At 44.3% G+C, this 25037-nt stretch overlaps 1 protein-coding gene, 1 long non-coding RNA gene and 1 pseudogene across 2 annotated transcripts; 1 reads left to right on the forward strand and 2 right to left on the reverse strand.

The window, feature by feature from the left end:
* Positions 1-2304: 2304 nt before the first annotated feature.
* On the reverse strand, positions 2305-5744 carry LOC143664318 (single-strand selective monofunctional uracil DNA glycosylase pseudogene; annotated as a pseudogene).
* A 22-nt stretch (positions 5745-5766) lies between these two features.
* On the reverse strand, positions 5767-15545 carry LOC143664544 (uncharacterized). The gene is made up of 2 exons (XR_013166469.1): positions 15432-15545; positions 5767-6083 (listed from the first exon to the last, which is right to left on the reverse strand). It is a non-coding gene; the product is annotated as an uncharacterized LOC143664544 (long non-coding RNA).
* A 268-nt stretch (positions 15546-15813) lies between these two features.
* SAP30L (SAP30 like) lies at positions 15814-24604 on the forward strand. The gene is made up of 4 exons (XM_077137484.1): positions 15814-16523; positions 20454-20576; positions 22742-22840; positions 24358-24604. The coding sequence occupies exons 1-4, from the start codon at positions 16323-16325 to the stop codon at positions 24484-24486; spliced, it is 552 nt and encodes a 183-aa protein (XP_076993599.1). The 5' UTR covers positions 15814-16322; the 3' UTR covers positions 24487-24604.
* Positions 24605-25037: the final 433 nt, after the last annotated feature.

Here is a 25037-nt window from a genome sequence, read left to right on the forward strand (position 1 = left end):
TAACAGAGAAGCCGGAGGGAACTACCTAAAAACGTAGAGCTGTGTTCCAGTAGCCATGTTTCCAGTAGCTTTTGCAATGTGACTGTGTGATTGTAAAAACCTTGTGTCTGATGCTCCTTTTATCTACAGTATGGACAGATGAGTAAAACATATAGATTAAAAATAAATAATAGGGGGAACAAATGTTAAAATAAATTTAGTAGACTGGAATGCTAGTAATCAGTGAAGGCAGTGGTAAGGGGTATAGAAAAAAATAGGAGAAACAAAGGCTAAAACATATTCGGTAGATGGAAATACTAGTGGTCAACAAGAGGGTGGGATAAGCAGTATGGTATGTATGATTTTTTTTTCTTTTTATTTCTTTTTCTGAATTGATGCAAATGTTCTAAGAAATGATCATGGTGATGATATTGTGAGTTTTATTATATACCAAGAATGGAATGATCATATGATAAGAATATTCGTGTTTGTATGTTGTTATGTTGAAAAAAAATTTTTTTAATGAAAAAAAACAATGAGATATCACTTTATACCCTTGGAGATGGCCATTTTTAAAAATGGAAAATAAGCATTGGTGAGCTGTGGAGACCTTGGAACCGTCATATTACTGGTGGGAATGTAAATTGGTGGGAACATAAACTGGTGGAGCCCACTTTGGAAAACAGTTTAGCAGTGCCTTGAACAGTTAAGCAGTTACCATATGATCCAGCAATTCTATTCCTCAGTATCTACCCCATAAAAATGAAAGACATCCACATAAAAACTTGTACACAAATGTTCACAGCAACAATTACTCCTACTAGACAAAAGTGAAAACCACCCAAATGTCCATCTACTGATGTATGGCTAAATAAAATGTGGTATAGCCATTCAATGGAATATTATTCAGCCATAGAAAGTAATGAAGTGTCGATGCATGCTACAACATGAAGGAAACTTGAGAGTCATTCTAAGTGAAAGAAGCCAGGCACAAAAGACCACTTGTTGTATGATTCCACTTGTAAGAAATATACAGAATAGGAAAATCCATACAGGCACAAAGTAGATCGGTGGTCACCAAGGGCTGGGGGTGTGGGGAATGAGACGTGAGGGCTAATGGGTACAGGGATTCTTTCGGGGACAATGAAAAATTCTGAATTGTACATTTTAACATGGTGAATTATATGTCAATTTGGGGAAGGGGGGTGTTTTTTTGTTGTTGCTGTTGTTTGCATGGGCAGGCACTGGGAATCGAATCCGGGTTTCTGGCATGGTAGGCGAGAATTCTGCCACTGAGCCACTGTTGCACCACCCTCTCAATTTTTTTAAAATGACACAAAGTTGAAGTGCTGATAGAGTCTATTATTATTATTATTATTATTAGGGCTTAGGAGATTTTAATGCTTAGACTGAAAACTCACAGGCTGGAGTTTTCATGAAGTTATTGGTCCCTCGCCGTCAGGGTGGAAATCTGCTCCTCACCTGGGCCGCAGGCAGAGGCCCAGGGTCCTCCGCAGGTTGTCAGGAATGGAGGGGCTTCCCTTGTAGTGCAGCACAGCGATCCCCAATCCAGAAGCAAGAAAGGAAGAAGACAATGTAATGAGCCCCCAGTGCAATGCAAGGCACTTTCAAATGTTATCTCAGTTATTCCCCTAAAGTGATTATAGATGAGGATTTGGAAGCTCAGAGAGACTGATCAACTTGTCCAGTGTCACAGAGTCCACAAGTCTCAGAGCTGAGATGAAAATCCAGGACTTCTGTCTCTAATTCCACCTTGCCCCACTGAATTCTTCCTCTGATCTAGCCCCAGGATCCCCTATGTTCACGCTTACTTAATCCCTGCCCAGTGCTTTCTTTGATCTGATCTGAGTGAGGAAAGGGGTCCGTGGAAGGAAGTTGTTTATGAGGACCGGTGGGGATCCTGGCAAGCTCTTTCCTCTAAAACAGCAAATGTGACCTTACACGTCACTGTCCAGGTTGCTCTCAGCTGATTAGACGCTCCCAAGGAAACAGTGAGGTAGAGCAGTTTGCAGCGGCCAGCAAAGCCACCTTCTGCTGATTCTCTGTGCGGGGAGGGACCACACAGACAAAAGAGGGCAATGGCCAAAGAAAGGTGAAGAAAGGAGGATCAGGAGAGGAAGTAATAGGGTTTTTTAAAATTGCCACAGCAGGTCAGAAGACAATTTGACAGATGTTGAACTGTTTTTCAGCCACCGAGCAGCCTAGGAGGAACTTGGTGCTCCCGGTTCAGAAGGTGAGTCGCCATCTGCCCACCTGAGAAGGACTTGGGCTTGAATGTGTCCGCTGCGCAGGCCCCAGGAGCATTCATTCTGTCATCAGGGGCAGCAGCCCCAACTCATGCAGCCTCTCTTTAGCCACTGCCTCCCAGACCCTCTTGGCCGGTGGGCTCCGGGGTGAGGGGTGCAGGAGCCCCTCCACCTGAACCTCTGGTATCAGGCCTGCTAAAGCCCACCATGCCCACTCTTCTACCAGTCACCCCACTCCCACCACCGGCCACATCCCAGCAGCTGCACCTGCCAGCAGAGGGCTACATCGCCGATCCCAAGAACCTGTTCTCACTGCTTGGCAGGCAGTTCAGCAGGGGTGAGGTCGCATCCACGTGGAGACAGAAAGAGCAAAGGACACAGGTTGTAGACAAAGCAGTAATAGAAGAAGACCTTAGGCTGCCCACAGAGGCTCTGGAAAAAGCCCTAGAATCAGGCACTGCTCACTTTTGACAGGGGGCACTCCAGTCCCGGCACTGGGCACTTAGGGTGCTTTTCGGTAGGGAGCCAGCACAGGCCCCCCCCAATGCCCATCCAGTCCCGGGCCACACTCATCTCTCCAAAGGACACCCCAGTCTGGGCCATGCCAAAACTTTCATTGTTTTGTTTTGTTTGTTTTCATCTTTTACCACCCACTAATAAGATAAATTCTCATCTATATTTTCTTCTAAAACGTTTAATGGAAAACCTTTACTACAAAAGGAAAAAAAAAAAAAACTAAAGAAAGGAGGGTAGAACATTCCAGGTGCAGGAGTAGCATATGCAAAGGCCCTGTGAAGAGCCTGGCACATATGAAAGTCAGTGAAGCTGGAGCAGAAAGAGGGAGGAAAAGGAAGAACAAGAAGGAGTGGGGAGGCAGACGCCAGACCCTGCAGGGCCGTGTGGGCTGCATAAGGAATCTGATCTTATTTTAAGAGCAATAAGGAGCCATTAGAGGATTTTAAACTGGGCAGAGTGAAAACATCAGATTTGTCCTTGACTGGGATCGAGCTGTGAAGCAACTTGGTCAAGGTGCTGGATGTTTCATAGGCACCCAGGGTCAACAGACTCAGAAACAAGCCCAAGCAGAGAATTAAAAAGTATTTGCAGAGTCCCCTTGGGAAATTGGGGAGAAAAGGAGGAAATATTCAACTTCTCCAACTGGGGAAATTCTGATATCATCATAAGTAGTGGGGACAACCAATTCAGTAGACTGAGCCCTTGATCTTGGGACTCACCCCTATGAAGCTTTTTCCTGCAAAGGAGAAGCTAAGCTACTTATGATTATCCCGAAGAGTCACCACCAGAGAATCTTTTATTGCTCGTATGTGGCCTTTCTCTCTAAACCAACTCTGCAGGTAAACTCACTACCCTCCCCCTTACCTGGGTCATGACTCCCTGGGGTAAAAATCTCCCTGGCAACATGGGACCTGACTCCAGGGATGAACCAGGACCCGGCATCATAGGAGTGAGAAAGCCTTCTTGACCAAAAGGAGGAAGAGAGAAATGAAACAAAATAAATTTTCAGTGGCTGAGAGATTTCAGAGTCGAGAGGTTACCTGGAGGTTGTTCTTATGCCTTATATAGATATTCCTTTCTAGTTTATGGTGTATTGGAGTGGCTAGAAGGAATTATCTGAAACTGTTGAGCTGTGTTCCAGTAGCCTTGATTCTTGAAGATGACTGTATAACTATACAGCCTTTACAATGTGACTGTGTGATTGTGAAAACCTTATGTCTGACACTCCCTTTATCCAGAGTATGGACAGATGAGTAAAAAAATAAGAATAAAAAATAAATAAATAATAGGGGAGATAAAGGGTAAAAAAATGGATAATTTGCATTACTAGTGGTCAATAAGAGGGAGGGGTTATAGGGTATGGGATGTATGGGGGTTTTTTTTGTTTTTCTGGAGTGATACAAATGTTCCAAAAATGATCATGATTGTGAATACACAACTGTGTGATGATATCGTCATTGATTGTATACCATGTACGGACTATTTGTGTGTGAAAATTTCTCAATACAATTGTTTTTTAAAAAAGAAAAGAAAAAAGAGAGCAAGAAGCCCAAGGCAGCTGGCCCTCCTGTGCTTCCCGGAGCCACTGACAAACTGGGAGAAAAAAATCCTTTCCTGGAGCAGATTGGGGGTGGGGAAAAATCACATTTCTCATCCATTTTAGCCCCTCCTCTGCGGAGCGAGTTACCACATGCTGCATTGTGGGAACACAGGTGCAGAAACTTTCAGCAACTAACCACTGATATTACTTCTACAGTACAAAGGAGCAAAAAGGGGGGGGGGGGGGAAGAAATCCCATTGTGGCGGTTCCCCCAGGGTGGCCAAAACCGCTGAGGTCGGCGTCGTGGATGGCAGCTCCACACGCCCAGCTGCACATCGGAGAAGCGTCCCATCCGTACTGTCCGAGCGCAGTTTTCATCCGTCCGGGCGAGCGGGCCCTGTCTCTGTGAAGTCCTGCTTTGATGAGCGTCTGGGGCTGATTGTTCCCAGGTCTCAGGTTTAGTCCAGTTGGGCCTTTTTATTGTTACATCCCCCCAGGTTGTGGAATGGAAATAGCACAATAGAAGAGGAGGTGGGGGCGGGGATTTGGCAAGAGCTTGGCGATGGCTGAGCGTGTGTCCGTGTCATCCCCAGCATCCTCCTCCCAAGCCTGCCGGGTAAACGCAGAATCCCACGTAGCTGAAGCACTTAGCCAGGCACAGAGACCGAAGCCCTGCTGTGGCTGCCACTGCTGTCACTAATGCCATTGGCGTACTTATTGAGAAGCAGACCCAGGGAAGCTGGCAGCTTACTCACTTTTGGCTTCTCCTTTTATCTGTATTTGGCCAGGATTGGGGCTTAGGGGTTTCTGGTACTTAGCAGGGGCACCGTAAGTATTTGATGATTAGACAAATGAATAATATAGTTTGAGGTTACACTTCAGGCTTTTTCACCCTCTTCTGATAAAGAATGCTCCCACATTTGTCACATGTTATGTGCCCTTAAGAAAGTTTCTTCCCTTCCCTAGACTTTGGATTCCCTATTTGAGAATGTGGAGAAAGTGGACAAATTAGATGGTGATCAGCAATGGACTCACAGTTCTATAAACCTTGCATCTTGTATTTTGCTATGCCCCTGACCTTGTTAAGGATTTCTTTGCCAAGCTTAGCTGCACTGAAGGCACAAGGGGGGACACCCTGTCAGGACTTTGGTTGGTGTTTCCCACCTCAGGACTCTGAGCTTTTGCTGTGAGTGGATCCGAGATTCAGCATCCAGGGCTCCTTCCCTGCAGCTGCTCACAGCTCTGCCAACCTCTGGTCTCAGGCAGCTGGTTCCTCTTTTGTTCACCCACCCTCGAGGTTGGGGCTGCACAGGCCTGGGGATACCTGGAATGCCCCAGGGTAGCCTCCAGGTCTTCCCTTGAAGTCTGCCTTGACTCAGGGCTGGCAAGGTGATGGCCCCTGGTGCACTCACACTCACCTTCACGCACACGCACAATGCCATGGAAACAAAAGAACACACAGTGAACCCTTGGAAAAGCAGGTTTCTTAGCAACTTTACAGCCTTTGTTCATGAGCTACTTGGGACTAAAGTGGCGTCTGATCTCCTGCCAGCTTCCGCCTGGGGATGGGGGAAGGGGGTGGCAGGCCTGCCCTGCCGGAGCTGAGGGCTCCACTCCCCCACTATTGGCCTGCCAGTGCCGCTTTCTGGGTTTGTCCAGGTTCTGAGAGAAGTCCTTGTCACAACTACTTCACAACTCCAGCTGCAGAATCCCAAGGCTCAGTCGTTCAATCAGCAAACATGTACTGTGGGCCCGTGGTGGTCCCGGCTTTGTCGCAGGCCCTGCAAATACAGAGATGACTGAGGTCTGCTCTGGACCCTCAGGCTTTTAGCCTAGTGAGGACAAGTGTCCAGAGTAGAATGATGGGACGTGATTGCTGCTACCCGAGTTGTAATATTATGCCTTGTCCCTTTACTCCAGGTCTTTCCATCAAGACCCAAACTCTTTAGCCAGGCTCACAAGGACTGACCCCTGCTCCACCCCCCAATAGGCTCCAGTTCCTCACACAGGCTGAAGTTTTCTCAGCCACAGACCCTCGCTCTTCCCTCCGTATGGAATGCTCTTACCCTGCTCTGCAGCTTCTTTCCATGCTTTGAGTCTCAGTTTAGCTGTCACCCTCCTCCCCTCAGACTTCCTGGACCACCCCACATATATGATTCTCTATCTCAGCACCTTAGCTTTCTTAGTTCCCTTCATGGCACACACCCTGGTAGACACTGATTTTAGTCATCTGTTCATTTATTTGTTTAACATCTTTCTCCTGCGCTTGATTTCAGGAAACTAACCTACAAAGCAGAAGTTATTTTTTTCCCCATAGGTGTTAGGCGTTTCCAATGACCCAAATAATTATGTGCGGTCTGCCAGTGTCTGCTGAATTACTTCTTAGAAGTTTGCTTGGTGGACTGCACTTGAAGAAGCAGAAAGTAGAGACAGCTAAGAGATTTTTTTGCCTTCCCTACCATATAGTACACACAGTCCCAATTTCCATACACAATTCATTTCTGACAATGTGACCAATGTTGAAAGTACAAAAGTCAAACAACAAATATTCTGTAAATAAAAGTACATCTGTTCCCAGGAAATAAAAAGTGCTTTAATATTTCCATTTACACCTGCCTTTTTAGACACAATCTTTGATGATGTACTTCCAATCTTTTCTAATATACCTTCAGTTGGATTATTTTCATTTCCAATTCAAAAATCAGCAATAGGTTTAAGAACATCCAATGGAGACTAAAGATTCACCCCTTTGGCAAATCTAATAATCTCTAACTTCATGTCAATGATAGAAACTTAATGATACACATACTTCTTTTAAGCAGCTTTATTGAGAAATAATTCACATACCATATAATTTACCAATTTAAAGTGAACAACTCAACATTGTTTAGTATATCTACAAGGTTGTGCAACCATCACATTATCTTAATTCCAGAACATTTTTATCATCCCTAAAAGAAACCTCACACTCCTTAGCCATGACACTTCCACCAGGCCTAATCTGCTGTCTTATGAATTTGCCTAGTCTGAACATTTCCTATCAATGGAGCACTACAAATTTAGCCCTTTGTGACCAGCTTCTTTCACTTAACATAATGTTTTCTAATTTTTTCCCATATTGCAACATTTATCAGTACTTCATTACTTTTTGTTGTTTTTTAAACTTTTTATTCTGGTAACATATATACAACATAAAATTTCCCATTTTAGCCAACTTTCAAGTATACACTTTAGTTATGTTAGTTGCATTCACAGTGTTGTAATACCATCACCACCATCCATTACCAAAATTCTCCCATCATCCCAAATGAACCTCTTGTGCCAATTTAACATTAACTCCTGGTTTCATACTCTTGCCTCTGCTAACCTGCATTCTAATCTCGGACTCAAATTTGCATATTCTAAATATTTCCTGTACAAGAGGTCATACAGTATTTGCCCTTTTGTGGCTGGCTTATTTCACTCAACATGATGACTACAAGGTTCACCCATTTATCGCATTCAACAGAACTGCATTCCTTTGTACAGCTTTATAATGTTCCACTGTATGGCTATACCACATGTATTCATCAGCTGATGGACATTTGGGTTGTTTCCACCTTTCACCTATTATGAATAATGCTTCTGTGAACATTTGTGTGCAAATTTTTGTATGGACATGTTTTCATTTCTCTTGGATATGTACTTAGGAGTGGTCTTGCTGGATCCTATGATAACTGTTTAGCTGTTTGAGGAACTGCTAACCTGTTTTACACGGTGGCTGCACTATTTTACATTTCCACCGGCAATGTATAAGGGTTTTAATTTCTCCACATCCTTACCAACACTAGTTATTGTCTGTCTTATCAATTATAGCCATCCTAGTGGGTGCGAAGTGGTATCTCATTATGGTTTGATTCACATTTCCTTGATAGCAAATGATATTGAGCATCTTTTCATGTGCTTATTGGCCATTTATATATTCTTCTTTGGAATATTCAAAAGATTTATTCAACTCTTTTGCCCACTTTTTAATTGAGCTGTTTCTCTTTTTATTATTGAGTAGCAAAGTTCTTTTTATATTCTAAATACAAGTCCCTTATCAGATATATGATTTGCAAATATTTTCTCCCATTCTGTGTGTTTTCTTTTCACTTTCCTGATGTACACATACTTCTTATCAGTACTATTGGTACTTTCCTTATTCTATTCACTCATTTTTATAACATGAGGACAAGATGCAATTAGAATAGTCAATTACTTTCCCAATCACTGCTGTGCGGACAGATATGGGGACCACTGCTGTGGAAACTGAACAAGTGGCTGATAAGCAGTGCCACCCTGCTATTGTGCAATGGGAGGTCTCCTTCCCTAACATGTAAAAAAAACCTGAACTCGAGGCACAATGCAAAGTTTACAGGTATCAAGATGTAATGTATGAAAGAAAAACTACCATTTATTGATCTCTTAATGCGTGTACGACACTGTGCTAAGTGTTTTACATGCATCATAGCATTTGATCATCATAACAGGCCTATCAGAGAAGTGCTATTGTCTCATTTTAGAGATGAAGAAAACTGAGGCTCAGGGAATTTGAGTAACTTGTCAGTGATCCTACAGCTAGCAAATGGCAGGCTGGCACTCAATGCCAATGCTTCTGAGTCCAGAGCCCTTGCTCTTATCCACGATGCCAAGATGGATGGCACCAGAGCCGGAGGAAACTTTCACAGGTTCTCAGGGGAATGCGGACAATAGGACAATGTTGTGGCTTCCTCACAAAATTAATTTATTCCATTTAAATGCCTATCCTTTATTCTGAGTGGCCTCAAGGATGATCTGCTCAGAGTAGGGTGAGAGGAAGGGAGAATCCAGGGTAGCATGGGGGGCACGGTTCACGGAGCCTAGATTTCAGAGTCCAGGCAGGTTTGCACTCAGTCATGTTGGTCTCTCCTCGAGGGCATCCCAAGCAGGAGCTGGATGCTGTGGGCTGGAGTGCAGGGGAGAGTTCTCTGATAGAACTATGAAGTGGGAGGTTATCAACTTGCAATTTTAAATATCTGGGGTTAGGTTTGGAAAAGAATGTTATAGTTACCGAATCAAGTTGCCCATATTAAAACCTAGCTTTTCTTCAAGGCTTTAAGTTCAACTTACAAATCTTGTTATTCCATTATAAATCTAGTGATTTTTCATATAAAGATAAGAACAATCACTTTCACTTATTCTTTGATTACTGTTGAATTATTTAGGGTTAGTAGACTTAATCCTCCTGAAACATTTAACAGACTTACAGCCTTAATCAAATTTCCTTAGACATTTCAAGCTATAATTACAAATTTAATATGCCTGATTTTCTCAAATACTTTCAGTGTACAACAGGGCAGTCTTACAAATCTAAAAGGCAAAATCTTTCTAAACACTTAAGAAATTGTTGTAAGTTAATCACTTAAACCTATAAATGTAATAAATCAGATACTTTTGGCCATTTCAAAATTCCTAAATCCCACATAAAGCAGAACAAGGATCACAGAAGCTTTTACCTTGTACTCATTTTTTCATCATCCGAATACTTATTTTAACTTCCTTTCCAAAATTACAGATTTACTCCCTCAACAAAGGGATCAAATTTTTTTTGGCCAAATATTGCTAATGGTGACCAATCTATTGCACTTTCAAATGTGCCTTTTTGCCCAAAAGTTTTCAGATATTTATGAGGATGATTTCATCTAGGGAGAGAGTATGAAGGGAACAGAAGTATGTCCAGCGCTGAGCCCTGAAGGGGCAATGCCTAAACCTGGGGCAGAAGATGTGAAATCAGCAAAGCAGATAGGCCCAAGTCAGCGAACCAAAATATGTGTAACCCCTTGTTGGTCTCTTTATTTTATTTGGAATTTTATAGATGATCCCTGCAAAAGCTGCCTCCATCCACCTCTCTGAGCCTAACAGCCATTTTGGCTACATGGGCTTAGAGACGTCTTCCTCAACCTTGCTGAACTCAGGTTCCACGGATTTAAATAAAAGGTTTACTCTTTCTAAGTCTAATGTTCAGTGAGTGTAAATCAGGAAGCACTGTAAGCAAAAGGGTGAATATAAGAAAATGCAAGCTGTGTTTGGAAGAAAGCGAGTAGACAGACCATTTAGACTAGAAGAGACAATTGCCTCCTGCTTCCAATGATGGTTTACTGTATTCTTTAACCTCCCGTCTCAAACTTTAGGGTACATAAGAATCATCCAAAATAATTATTTTAAAATGTAGATTTTTGAGTCCCATATTCTCCCCACAAAGATTCTTTTTGATGGGTCTGAGATGGGATGTTGAAATGTGTAATTTTTTTTTAAGTTCCCTAGATGATTATGATGTAGAGCTAGGTTTGACAATAGGACCTGGAAGCCTGCACTTCAAAGACCCGGGTTATGACCACTCTGTTGGAGACAGTAGCAGATCCTGCAAGGCAATCTATAAAGAACATTGTTATAACTCAGAAACTTGAAAAGTGGCAAAAGGCTGAGGCTACAGTGGTCCCCAGGTCAAAACTGCAGGTCCTTGCAGCCCCAGAATTTAGGGAATTAAAGAGAGGTGAGGCAGAATTGGCTGGTTGTGTCCCAAATACACATTCCTCCTTCTACTGAGGTGTCAGAACCCTCTGTTTTCACCTGAGCACACAGCCCCCACCCCCACCCCTACCCCTTACAGTTAAGTATGGCCAAATTCTTGCCAAAAGGATGTAAGTGGAAATCTAGGAAGAATCCTTACAGGACAGGAGTGAGCCCCCCTCTCTCTCCTTCTTTCCTTCTGGCTAGAATGTGCCAAATAGAAGGAGTCCCAGTAGCAATCTCAAACCATGAGACAACCTTGGGAATGGCAGAGCAATAAGAAAGAAGCTGGGCGGGCCACGGTGGCTCAGCAGCAAGAACGCTTGCCTGCCATGCCAGAGGACCCGGGTTCGATTTCCGGTGCCTGCCCATGTTAAAAAAAAAAAAAAGAAAGAAAGAAGCCTAGCCCCAATGCCGAAGGAAAGCATTCCATTCTAGAACTGTTCATCTCTAGAATTCTTGAAGGTGAAAGAAAATTTAGGCTTACTGTTACTTGTCAAACCTAACTTAACTAATTTAGTGAATAATAATAACAACTAATGCTCAGGCACTATTAAAAATGGTTTATATCTATTAAATCAGATAATCTTCACAACCTTGAGAGGAAGGATACTACTACTACTACTATCCCCATTTTACAGATAAGGAAATTGAGAAGCTGTATAATGTTTCTAAGGTCCCCAGGCGGGTAAGTGACAGAGCCAGGATTCCAGCCCTGGCAGGCTAGATCTAAAATCAGGACTCCCAACTTTTGTGCTGTACTGCCTCTTGAGTCTAGAGGTCATCATCCATCATCCTTCTATCCATCCATCCATCCACCCATTCAACAAATATTAACCAAGTGCCTGCACCCTAGAAATGTAATGATGAGCCACATGGACAAGTTTCCTCTCCTCACAGAGCTTTCAGTCTCAGAACAAAAAACATAATCAGAGTTTTCTTACAGAATCCGGAAAAAAACATCAACTACCAGGCCCCAGGGAAGACAAGGGGCAGTTACCACCAACTCAGTGTGCCTCTGCTCCAACCACTCCTAATATCCACCTCTCAGCTCCAACAGGTACATTCCATGGAGAGAAACTGACCAGTGCAGTCTGAGCCATATGCCTAGCCCAGCAACCATCGGCTACAACCATGGAGTAGAGACCCAGTCACTGGGATCCAGCCCTCAGTGCTCACCTTTTCCCAAAGAAAGGCAATCACTGGAGGGCACTCCCAGAGCCATCTATCACAGCCCCCCAAAAATGAAAGGGCAGAGCATAGAGGAGGGAAGAGCTTTTCAAGGGCTGGGACTGTGTGGCAGGGGTGTCCAACCCCAATCCTTTAAGGATTAGTAGGGGATTACTTCTAAACTGAGAGTTAAATTGGATGGAAGGAGTGATTTGGGGGAGGAGCAGGGGAGCCAGAGGTGACAGAGGGTCAGGTGAGGGAGTTTGGACAAGAGACCATGGTGTATATGTCGAGATTCCTGAACACCTTATGGTCTTTGACCACAATTCCACTTCTAGAATTTTGCTAAGGTAATAATCCTAAAGACTAAAAAAATGTTTTATGTTCAAACATTTATTGCAACAGCACTTTGAGTATTAAGCAACTATTAAAAATGGCACCTATGAAAACTACTTAACACTGGGAAAGTTTATGATAGAGCCTTCTTTGAAGAAACCAAATTATATACCACAAAACTGTACATAAATGATGGTTAAAACCATGTGCTGTCTCACCCCAAAATACACAGAGGTGGGGTATATCAGTCTGGGTCCAATCAGGAGAGAAAAACTACCCAGTAACGTGAACAGGGAGAGTTTAACATCTTTTATTAATAACAGGGAACTCATATTGAGATTGGCTAGTAAGAAGTAAAGAGACAATAGCAGATACAGGAGCAGCCACTACCCCTAGGGATGAGAAAGAACAGCCAAGGAGTCCACAACCCACCCCAGGCTCGGATCCAGACCTTGTTGGAGAGGGCATGGCTGTGGCTCACGGAATGGCAGACAACTCAGTGTGCTGCCTCCCCCGTGGAACCTGCTAGAAATCCACCCTCTGGAATTCACCAGAAACTACCTTCGAGGGGGCAAGGGAAAGCCGTTCAAGGAGGGAGGTGTCTCACTAAAAATACTTCAACACAAAACCACCCAAGGGGAGTGCCAGAAGCCGGGACTGATGAAACTGTGCACTGCCAGACCCTGGTGCCAGATGCAAATGCTGTTTTCAAAAATCTATCAGCAAGAAATATATGTGGAAAATGCAGAGCTCTTTTCCCTACTAATCAGCTTTGGCACCAACATCCTTCACTGCCTTGTACAGATAACCAACTACTTTCCGTGTGTGTCTGAGCTCCCCAGCTCAAAGATATTTTCTTGTAGGGCAAGGATTACATTTCATCCTCCTCCTGTAGCCAACCTTGGACTGGAGATACATAATGCACTCAACTACTTATTTTTTTTTAATATTTTTATTGACAAAACAACATACAAACACAAACATTCTTAACATATGAACATTCTATATTTGGTATACAATCAATGGCTTACAATATCACTACACAGTTGTAAATTCATCACCGTGATCATTTTTTAGAACATTTTCATCACTCCAGAAAAAGAAATAAAAAGTAAAAAGAAAAACTGATACATACCATACCACTTACCCTTCCCTCTCATTGACCACTAGTATTTCCATCTACCCAGTATATTTTAACTTCTGTTTGCCCTATTTTTTCCCTATACCCCTTACCACTCCCTTTCATTGATCACTAGTATTTCAATCTACTCAATTTATTTTAACATTTGTTCCCCCTATAATTTGTTTATTTTTTATCCATATTTTTTACTTATCTGTCCATACTGTTCAACTACTTACTTTCTAATGTATGAACTCTGAGGGAGGAATCCTATTAAACTGTGCTTTTTTCCCATTAAGTTTGTTATTCTATATTTTTGTACTGTAAAAGCAATAATTGGGCATTAGGGAAAATGCAGAGAAGATAAAAAGGATAAGAATATAAGCCATATTCCCACTACCCAGAAATAATCACTGTTATCATGTGGAGTACTTCCTATGTACAAATAGCTGTTTTTCATTTTAAAAATACAGATATACACATCGTATGCAACTTTGTATCCTACCTTTTTAACTTAATTTTTATAAAAAGTATTTCTCCAAGTCTGTGCTGAAAAGTTGATGCTGAATTGTTGTGTATAGAAAATGTTTACATGAATGTTGAAACGACCTTAAGTATTGAAAACATCATAAATGACTGCAAATATCTCATTCTGAAGATGTTAATGTAGTTTACTTAACCATTTTCCTTTGTGGAATTTTTAGGGTCCTTTTTATTTTTCCTTATTATAAATAATCCCATAATGAACACCTTTGTGCTTAAAATTTCCTTTGAAAGGCCTGACTGCCCCACCTGTAAAACCCCAGGTTAGGGTGCATGGGTGGTTCAGGGGTAGAATGCTCGCGTTCCTTGCGGGAGACCCGGGTTCGATTCCCCTACCATGTACCCCCCCACCCCCCAAAAAAATTACCAGGTTAAAGGGTGCAGACACGTTTGGGGCCACTGAGGCAAATTTAAGATCACAGGGCATCTGCTTCTAAACACGGAAACTGTAAGCTTGCTCTTATTTAATGACAACTAGAAGGTCCTTCAGTGCCCACTAGTAGTGCCAAAATAGAAATACATGTTCACCACACACACACACACACACACACACACCACCCACCCAAGTAAATGCTACCCAGCCCAAATACAGCTGAATGACCCTGAGCGAGTGCCATCCACCCTTTGGGCTTCATTGGTCCCCAAACTGCGCAGTCAGGAGAGTGGCCTAGACTAGATGATCTCTCACAATCTTCCCGAATGCGTAGCCGTCCTGGGCACGGAATCCCAAGAGCAGGAACTTGTCAGGGCGCGGTCGTCCCGCCAGTCTACCAAGAGGCTTAAAAAGCGATAAAACTGCAGTTTACAGAGCTATAGGGAGGGCCCAAGACACCCAAACCCGAGATTGGCCCTTTGCTCCCCACCCCCAGTCTCTCTCCTCTTCCCGGCTGTTCATTCTGTCCACCCTCCGGGCCTGATCCGGAGTTCCGATCTTCCCAGCGGAGGGTAACCCAGGCCCCTGGGTCTCCTCTCCTCCTCCCATTCTGTTTCCGCGCCGCCCAAACCAGTCCCAGTCTCCACGTCTGGGGTCTTTTCCACCCGCAAGCATCCGACTACCTTGACCCTGGGTCTTGTTCACTCTGTGCACAACCACCCATCATCTGAGCCCGCACCTCTTGTTTTAACCTGAATTGTCCCTCTGTCTTTCCCGCCATGACCGGCTTTCTATCCTGTTTCACCCAAATCCCAATGGTTTGCGGATCCTCTGGGACTGACCCTTTCATTTTGCCCAGTCACGACAGCAATTCTATCCTCTTGAGGTCCTTCCCCATATGTCCCTTCCCCCATGTCTGTCCCTCTGCGCCCTCGCCCCCCTCTCTACTTCTATCCACCCCGAATGTGTTCTTCTGTTCCGGAGTCTAACCCTCCATCCAGCCAGGACCCAGCTCACCATCCCTCCCCGGGGTCGGAGAATCTACGGCCTCGTTCTCCTGCCTGGTCCGGGCAACTCTTCCACTTTCTCTACTTTGAACCCATCCCAGCAGAGTCCAGGAAGTACCCAGGCGCCAGGGATTGGCGGCGATAGTGCCCAATAGAGCGCGCTAGCGGCGGCGGCAGCCCCGCCCAGAGAGCTAATATGGCCAATGGGCGTGCGGAGGCGGGACTTCCGCTGTCCCGCGGAGGGCGGGGGGTGGCGGGGGGAGTGAACTGTTGTGGTGTGGAGCGTTGGGCGGGCGGCGGCCAGGCGGCCCAGGGGCTGCCGCGGGACTCCGGGCGCAGCCGTGCGGCTGCAGGGGTGGGGCGGGCGGGACGCGCCGCGGGGCCCGGGAGCCGCAGATTCGAGGCCGGGCCCCGCGCGAGGAGGCCGCGCCACCCCGGGGGAGCTGCCTGGCAGCGAGTTTGCCCCGCAGCCGAAAGAAGGCGGGAGCCGGCTGGGGTGCTTGAAACCTCCTGGCAACCCGGGCCCGGAGTCCCCGGGGAACGGCTGCCCCCTGGGTCGCCCTTCCGGACACCCGGAACGGAGAGTGACCGTTCTGGGCCCCCGGCAGGAGGCGCCGCCGGGTGACCCCCGGCGGGGCCCTGCGAGCCGCGGGAGTCGACCCCGGGGCCTGGAGCGGAGAAGTAGGGGTTTCCGGAGACGTGGGGCAGGGGACTGAAGGCGCCCGAGCGCTGTTGAGCGGAGCCGGGCCTCCCCGGCGCGCGGCAGGGCAGCGCCTCATCTGGAGACGGACTCTGGGACCCTCGGGTGCGGGGGCCTCAGCGACCTGCCCTGGGGGGAGCGCGGCCGGCGGAGTGGCCTACAGGGGACCCTCCCCCAGAGGGGCTGGCCGGGCGCGGGGAGATGAACGGCTTCAGCACGGAGGAGGACAGTCGCGAAGGGCCCCCCGCCGCCCCCGCCGCCGCCGCCCCGGGCTACGGCCAGAGCTGCTGCCTCATCGAGGACGGCGAGCGCTGCGTCCGGCCCGCGGGCAACGCCTCCTTCAGCAAGAGGGTCCAGAAAAGCATCTCGCAGAAGAAACTCAAGCTGGACATCGACAAGAGTGTGAGTCTGCCCCTCGCCCCCGGTCTGGGCCCCCGCGCCGGGCTGCTGTCCGGCCACTGTCCGGGCTGCGGTCGGGACGCCCGGGGTGCTCCCCGCTCTGGGCCTTGCCGCCCCTTTATCAGCAAAACCGAAGCGCTGGACGCGGGATTTCAAAGGCCGCTTCGTCGCTGACATGCTATGGCTGTGATTCTGCCCAAATCCGGGAGGCTGGGGGCGGGGGTTTCGAACATTCTTCCTGCCTGGGAAGGTCTGACAAATAGTTTTCATCTTGTTTTATTGGTTTAGACACTAGAGCAATGAAAGGTGGGTTCATTTTGTTTGCCCACGAAGGAGCAGGTATTGGAAAAGGGGTGATGGTGGAACCCGGCTCATCTCCAACTTCTCCCCTTTCTCGGAACCCTGTTATTCCTTCAGAAACGGAAAGGTGGCAGTTACTCCCTCTCTGCAGCAGCTTCGGTTTGTGCAGAGAATCACGGAGCTCGCGGCTCCGCAGGCAGTTGTGGGGAAATGGATGTGGTAGAAATAAGGCCAAAGCCAGGTTTTAGGAGGTGCCTCTTGCAGTAGATGTGACTGGAAGGAGTAAAAACAAATATTCTTAGGAATGGCTGCTTTAGAAATATGATGTTGGGAGGAGGGGTGCAGATTTAAATTTAAACAGAATTGTCCTGTGTTTTTGTGTCTAATTATAGGAAACTTTTCCTGCGTGAGTTCACACACTTCCAGTTAGCAATTCTAAAGATGTGCCTGTTGTCAACCAATTAAAAACTTTTTAGTTTAACATCTGTTGCTGCAACCCTTGAGTGGCTGCTTCCTGATTAAGAATTGGAAATCAGTTAAGGGGATAGTTTAATATTCCGGTAGACTGGCTAAGAGCTTAAGTGGTTAACATCCATTCGCTTTGGTGGGGGGAGGGCCGTGTATGGGCAGGCTCCTGGAATCGAACCCGGGAACTCTGCCCCGAGCCACTGTTGTCTGCCCTCCATTCACTTTTAGGATCAAAGTTTCTCTAGTTAGGGGAAAGCAGAGAATACCCACTGCTTCTTAAACGGAGTGCTTCTTAAACCATTTTTCCACTTCTGATTTTACAATTGAGGAAACTGAAGCCCAGAAATAGAAAGTAGCAGTGTGCGGAAAGTCACACAGCAAATAAAAAGCTGGTTAATTTCTTAAATCCATTATCTGATTCCCTTCCAAGCCCCCATGCATAAACCTTAATTAAGCCTTTAATAAATGAAAACGCTTCCCTGTCCTTTCTCCCAGGCTCTCTCTCCCACCCCCAATTAAAAAAAAATTATAATACATTTGCAGTTCTTGAATGGAGAGGTGCTATATAAATGGTCCAGGTGATTTAATAGTTTTTTTACTACAAATCTATAAATGAATGAATACAGTTCATCTGAGAGCAAACAATGGCTGGATACCAGGGTGATACCTGATTGGGCCATGTGTTGAAGTAAACTGCTTAATTCTAGAACAGCAGTGAATTCGTCCACTTGAAAACACTGCCTAGTTTATGTGTAGGTTGTTGGGAACCTTTACTTGAGCAGCTTATAATATTCTACAATCTTAAAAAAAAAGAAATTGTTTTAATCCTTGGATGCTTCTACATCTGAACAATTTTGTTGCTGTGACTGGGACTGCATTTACCCAGAGAACGCACTGGAAGACCTGCGCTGAGCTATGTTGATAATTTCACCACACTACCTAGGAAGAGAGATAGCCAAAGCCTCACACTAGCATTCCCAAGAAGTAATGCTTCCTGATGGAGTAGGTTTTCCATATGGAATCACTCACCATTTGTTTCAAGATGGTGTTGTAGAGTCATTATTTCTGAAAAGGATTCCATTTCATTCTCACAGGCTTGGGCCAGAATTCAATTCTATGTAACTGCTGTGTTAGAAGAATTTTTAGCTGTTGCAGAAAGTGAAACAGGGAAAAAAAAAAGTATTAGAGTCCTTGCTATCACACTCTCACACCCTCTAAGGCCACTGGGCTCTGAAACTTCTGAAAACCAGTATGTACTTGAAAATGGGTAAGAAGAAATAATGACTGTTTATTTTGTAAAAGGGTCTAGCAGAGAACCTTTTCAAATAACAGCACCAAACATCCAGTTATTTTATGTAGACGTTTGCAGTGTTTTGTGATTTATTAAAAGATATAACATGCTTTCAAACATGCCTCCAACTGACATATTTCTGCTTTTTCTTTTTTTCCTGGAGAAAACTGAAAGTTGAGGATAGTTTAAGGAAAATGTTGGGGTGGTAAAAGACATGTGCCATGGGTCAGAAGGCCTGGGTGACCTTGGCAAAGTCATTTCCTTGCTCTGGATGGCTTCAGTTTACTCTTCTAGAAAATGGGATTGGGGCCAGTAGGGGTCACACAGGTGATTGTTACCTTCTCTTCCAGCTAGGATACTAGGATTCCACTGTTCTATTGTCCTGACCCCAAATCTTCCAAACAAAGCTCTAGGAAGTCACCTAATTCTGGCTGTGGTTTTTCTCTCTCTACAAACTTGAAGAGCAGTTTAATCTCTCAGAGTTCACCTGTGGGCCTAGCTAACACGGAGGACCAACATCTTCCTCAGGGGATGTAAAATCTGCCCTGGGTGTGATTTCTTCTCTGTAAAAGCATGTCCAGTAATGTGTACATCAAATCAAGGAGGTATTATTCTTTGGGACAGTGACATAGGCTGTGTCCGAAAGTCCTTTGACAAGAGTTGATCTGGCAAAGATATCTCAATATGTAACCACATGTAAATGGTGCCTTTTACTGGCCTAAGCCTCTTCTAGATATAGGGATTTTCTCCACGAATAGCACTGAATTAATTGATGCTGATTTCCAAGAGCTTACTTTTATCTTTAAGAATTTAAGTAATAAATGCAAATTCAGAAGTTACTCCAGAACATTTATGCAACATCTGTTTCAGTGTCAAAACCCCAAGTCATTCAGGCATTTGGTTTCTGTAAGGTTTTGTATGGTTCCTTTAGCCAGCCCCAGTACTTATATTCTTAAATAAAAACATACTTCTCACATCTTTGCTGCTGTTTCCACCTTCATTTTATTATTTTGTTCTTAGTCTATATCGAAAAATCAGCAGTAGTATCCAACTTCTTTTATGTGGTTCTACCTTGTGAGAATTTCTGCATGTCTTCTCCTTTCCCTTTGTGAATCAGACATGAAGTTTATACAAGATTTATAAACTGGTACCTGGAAATAAAGTTTTTTAGAGAGTTATCATCTTACAATAGTAGCTGTTGTCAGTGTACTTATAGGATGTCCCATCTACCATTACCACAGTCTCTTCTTTCCTACTCGCCTCCTCCCAGGGCAATACTTTCCAGCCCATTGTACGGTCACAACTCTTTACAGGTCTTCTAAAAATGTCATGTCACTCTCTGCTCCAAAAACCTCAGGAAGCTCTGGTCTGAAGGAAAGTCCAAACTGCTCTCACACTTCCCATCCCCAAATCTCTCATCACTCTCCAGCGTGGGCAGTCACCCCACCCAACTGACCCAGTCCATCCTGGACCTCCTCACTCACCCCTTCCATCATCCTCATTCAAGACTCCAAGTCTTGACTCTTCTTTCTATCTGGAATGCTTCCTGTCTGCCTGACAAATCCTCCCTTCTAGTCAGGGGCCTCCACCATGACTATCTCAACTGCAGGAATCTCTCCCAATCTGAACTACATATTGTCTTCATTCATGGGGGCTTGTTTATAATACACTGCCCAGTGTAGTGGTAGCTTTCCCTTTGTGTGTTTCTTCTACAGTTCAGTACTTAGCTTCTTGAAATTTTGGCCTGCATCTTGTTCTTTCTTCTAGCTCTCCAATGCTTTGCAAAGGAGAGAAGCCCCATAATTTAACAGACACATGCTGGTGTTTTATGGAATTGGCAACTCTAACTTTGATTTACTCCCCCCCCCCCCCAGGTAAGGCACCTGTATATCTGCGATTTCCACAAAAATTTCATCCAGAGTGTACGAAATAAAAGGAAGAGGAAAACAAGTGATGATGGTGGGGATTCTCCTGAGCATGACACTGACGTTCCTGAGGTAAAGGTCAAAAAAATCAGTGTGAGAAAGCTAGAAGAATGGATTCTAATCTGATCCTTACTTTTGGCCCCATCTGCTTTTTTATGCTAAAAAGTCATTTTAGTATCTTTTTTTGTTTTGCTGTAGTTTATTTGAAAAGTGTGTCATAGAATCTAGTTATAGAATCTGAGAGTTGAAAGCTTAGAAATCAACAGTTTAACTGCCCCATTGTTTTAGACAGACACTGAGAGCTGAGATCACACATATAGTTTGGAGGCTCCAGTCCACTGCCCTTTCCCGTAGGCCAGGCTGCTGTTCTTCAGGGAGCCCTGACAAATGCTCAAGTACAACCACAGTGTTAAATTTGTAAAATCTCTCATTTTTGCCTTTAAAGGGGAGGCAGTGTGTATGGTTTGAGGGAAGGCACTTCCTCTCTGTTTTCTCATTTGCAAAATGAAGGTGTGAGTTCTGAATTCTTACCAGTGCTAAGTTTTTCTGTCACTCTCTGAGTCTGTGACTTCTGGTCCTGACTTGTTCCCAAGCATCCATTCATAGTCAGTTATACTAGGGCAGGGTTTCTCAGCCTCAGCACTATTGGCATTTAGAGCCAGATGATTTTTGTTGTAGAAGGCTGTCTTGTGCATTGGTGCATTGTAAGATGTTTAGTAGTATCCCTGGCCTCTACCCACTAGCTGCCAGTTGCACCATCCCCAAAGTCATGACAATCAAAAGACATCTCCATTAATTGCCAAATGTCCCCTTAGGGCCAAAACCATCCCCTGTTGAGTACCATTGCACTAGAGGACGAGACTGAGGTTTCTTCAACCATAAGGCCGCCTTTGATTCAAGGTGCCAGTGTCTATTAAATGAGGCTCCAGGAAAGAATATTGGATTTTCTTTCATCTAAATTGTTTTCACTTAAGACTCAGCAAAAGAAAAACCATTTATAGTGTACATTGAATATTTGACACATGAATATTTCATAAGGCAACCGCCTGTTACCACTCAGAGTGAAAATGACTGTGTAGGAATAGAAAGAGTAGGCGGGCCTTTGTCTGCAAATGTGATGAAAACCTTTGAATATACAGCCCTTTCCCTCTGCCCTTCCCTGTGTCCCATTTTCCAGCGTTGCTTTATAGTGTCTTTCTATTTCCTTTAGCATTATTATTGTTATTTCACAAAGAAATGAATGTATTCGATTTTTAAATGCTTCTCACATGCAAAAAAAGTTTTGAATGTTTTGAAAAGAATGAAGGACCTTGGTTCTTCATATTGATCATTCATTTCGTTTTTAAGTGCTCTCCACATGCCTGAAGCAAGAACATCTCTTTTAGAGGCAGGTAAAGGCAGCTCAACTTTCTGGGACTTCAGTATTTCAAGACTGTGCAGCGCTCTTGATTCCCATGCTAAGAAAAATAAAGGGGGCCCCCACCCCTCTGTTATTCAGTCATCTTTGGAGATTCTAAACTAATCTACCAATTTTTACATTGACTATAGTAGCTTTTGAGCTTTCTCTCAAGGGTAGTTAAGGATTCAGATTCCAAAAACCAGAGCTTAGGAAAGTTCTTCCAACTGTCCTTCATGCCCGTCTATGCAGTCTGCTGCCAGATTCTTCAGGACATCTCTCTTTGGCTTTTCTCTCCTCCTTGGAGTCTTCTTCTACCTTTACCAACCCCTTCAAAGCTCAGTTTCATCTCTATTTCTGGGTCATTGCTGTAGTATCTACCTCTAGCCTCCCTATCAGTCTTCCCTGCAAACCACCACCAGATCCATCTTCTGAAGCATCAGCCTCCACCACCTGTGTTGTCTCCTTCTGCTTTTCAAAACGTGCTTTACCATCCAGTCTCACCTTGTAAACCCACCTGTATTGCCTATGACACCTGGCCCATCTATTCATCTCCTGCCTTTCTGTGTTCACCATCTACTCCCTCAAGCTCATCCCTGCTCTTTCCTCACTACCTTTCTAAACCCTGACCCTCCCTAGCTTAAGCTTTACCTCCTCCACCAGCCTCCTGGAACCACATCACACCAGCTAGAACTCTTTTTCCACTGTTAGTTTTGTCCTCCCAGGAAGTTACTAATACTCGAGGGACTATTTCTAAGACTTATTTTGTAGCCTTCCCCATACCCCCCCTGTCTGAGGCACACAGTGGTGGTGGAAAATATGTTTCTTCTCTTCTCTCTAGGTCGATCTGTTCCAGCTACAGGTGAACACTCTACGACGTTATAAAAGACACTACAAGTTGCAGACCAGACCAGGCTTCAATAAGGCCCAATTAGCAGAGGTAGGTAGACAAAATGTCCCTCCCCAAAGAGAGAGACAGCACTGTGCTTCTGATAGTAACCTTGATTCTCCCCCTAGTGCTGTGTGTCTGTTAATCACAATCCCCTCCATAGCTCTGGAAGCAACTCCCACTTTTGCACAATTTAATTTTTAGCTTTAGTCCTGGAAAAGCTAGATTTTCAGAAAAGAAACTGTAGTTTAGAGAGAGGAAAGAACTTACTTAAAATCACGCAGTAAGTTCATAGCAGAATCAGGCCTGGAATCTAAAGACTTCTGATTCTAAGTCCTGAGGTTTCTTTTATTTGTTCATTTGTTTGATTTTTGTTTTGTAAGATTCTTTATAGCTAGAATCTATATCTATATAGATTTTTGCACATCAGGTGTACAGTGTCCTACAGGCCTACAGGAACTATTTTTCTTTCTTTGCCTTTTTTTTCCCCTTGATTTCTTCTATGCTGTGGTAGAGAAAGTATTTCTTATAATGAATGGAGACTGAGAAAGTTCTTTCCTACCCTGGGGTGGGGAGATGGGGGAACGAGATATTCTAGTGGCCAGTTTCTGTCGTATACTGACATTCAGCCTGGTTTGATACTTCTGCCCCCTTGGCATTTTTGTAGGCACTGTCTCACCTCTTTTCTTAATGTGTTTTTCTACCTGTCATTAAATAAAATTTTTTAATGGAGAAAAGAAATTTCCCCATTTTAAAAAACTGCAATTCTACCATTCAGAGATAACCTACTCTTTAAGTCTCATTCTGCCTTTTATTTGTCTAGTCAGCTCTATTCATTCAGAGATTTCCTTAAGGCTCATTTTCCAGTTTTTGGTCTTTCCTAGGGTTTCTCACCAATCCATCATTTTTTTCTTAAACCTCCTTCACCAGTGTTCACATAAAACATAGAAGCACAGCAGCCTTCCCTACTATAAGATAACATTGCCCATTTGCCAATATTCACTCTTGGTGGAAGGGTTAAGCTAAGGTGAGGCAAGAGAGACCTGTATTCTCAGGACTTGTTGAATGAAGTGTCAGGAATATATAATAAATAATGAGTTTGCCTTCATATCCATTATGTGTCAAAAAAGGCAGTAGTGTACTATTTAGAGGAAATCTTGGGTTCAGACACTTCTGTTGGTACAGTTGGCTGTTTGTTTGGCACAACTGAAAAAGATATGTTTCTGCCCAGTTCCACGGCCTGAAAGTTATGGTAGCCACTTGCCAACCAGAGCAGACCCAATCTCTTCCTCCACGGGGAAGACCGTAAAGTCATGCTTGATGAAGTTGACTCTTACGAATAGAACTGTACTTTGGGGATGTTGTAGGTTAAGTTGCCTCCTTGAAAAGCCTGAAAACCAAACTACCTAAACCAGTGGGAGAGAAGGGCGAACTTTTGCAATGTTTCTGCTCATCCACTTAGGCTTAGCTATAGTTGGGAAAGTACCATTAGCTCAATATGTGGTCCTGATTTGTGCATGGTTTAAGGAACCCTGTTTTCCCCCCTTCCTTTCCCCGCCCCCACATAGACTGTCAGCCGACACTTCAGGAACATACCTGTGAATGAAAAAGAGACGCTCGCCTATTTCATCTACATGGTGAAGAGTAACAAGAGTAGACTCGACCAGAAATCTGAGGGCAGCAAGCAGCTTGAGTAAGGAGAAAGCTGCCTTGAAAGAGTGAAGTATACTCCTTAAGACACAGGTGATCTCTGTGACATTTAAGCTCATGAAGACTGTTAAATTTTATTGTAAATAAAAAAGTTTGAATGATGAATACTGTAAATCTTTTTGGTGAGGAGGATTATATTCTCATTATTTAGCATGTGTATAGAAAAACTTTTAAGGCAACTATGAGACAAACAGTATCATAAAAACAATGAAAGAAAAACTGTATATTGCAGCATTGAACAAAGTATTAAACCAATTGTACTGGAAATATGAGATAAAAAATACATTGGTAATCAACCTTGTTAGCTGTAGCCCTGGCATAGCATTGAAGTACAGTTGAAGGTGGGGATGCAGGAGCACTCCCAAGTCTGCACTTGCATGCTGCCCGCTAGGTCTTAGATGTCCCAGTTTGTTGCAAACTTTGTAGTCCTTTCAGCAAATCAGTTTGACACCGTCACCTCACTCGCCCTGTGTCTTGCACATGGTAGGCCTCCCATCAGTATTTGTTCGCTAACTGAGCAGTCACTAACAGTATCAGC

Source organism: Tamandua tetradactyla, chromosome 20 (assembly GCF_023851605.1).
Source record: "Tamandua tetradactyla isolate mTamTet1 chromosome 20, mTamTet1.pri, whole genome shotgun sequence".
Taxonomy (NCBI): Eukaryota; Metazoa; Chordata; class Mammalia; order Pilosa; family Myrmecophagidae; genus Tamandua; species Tamandua tetradactyla.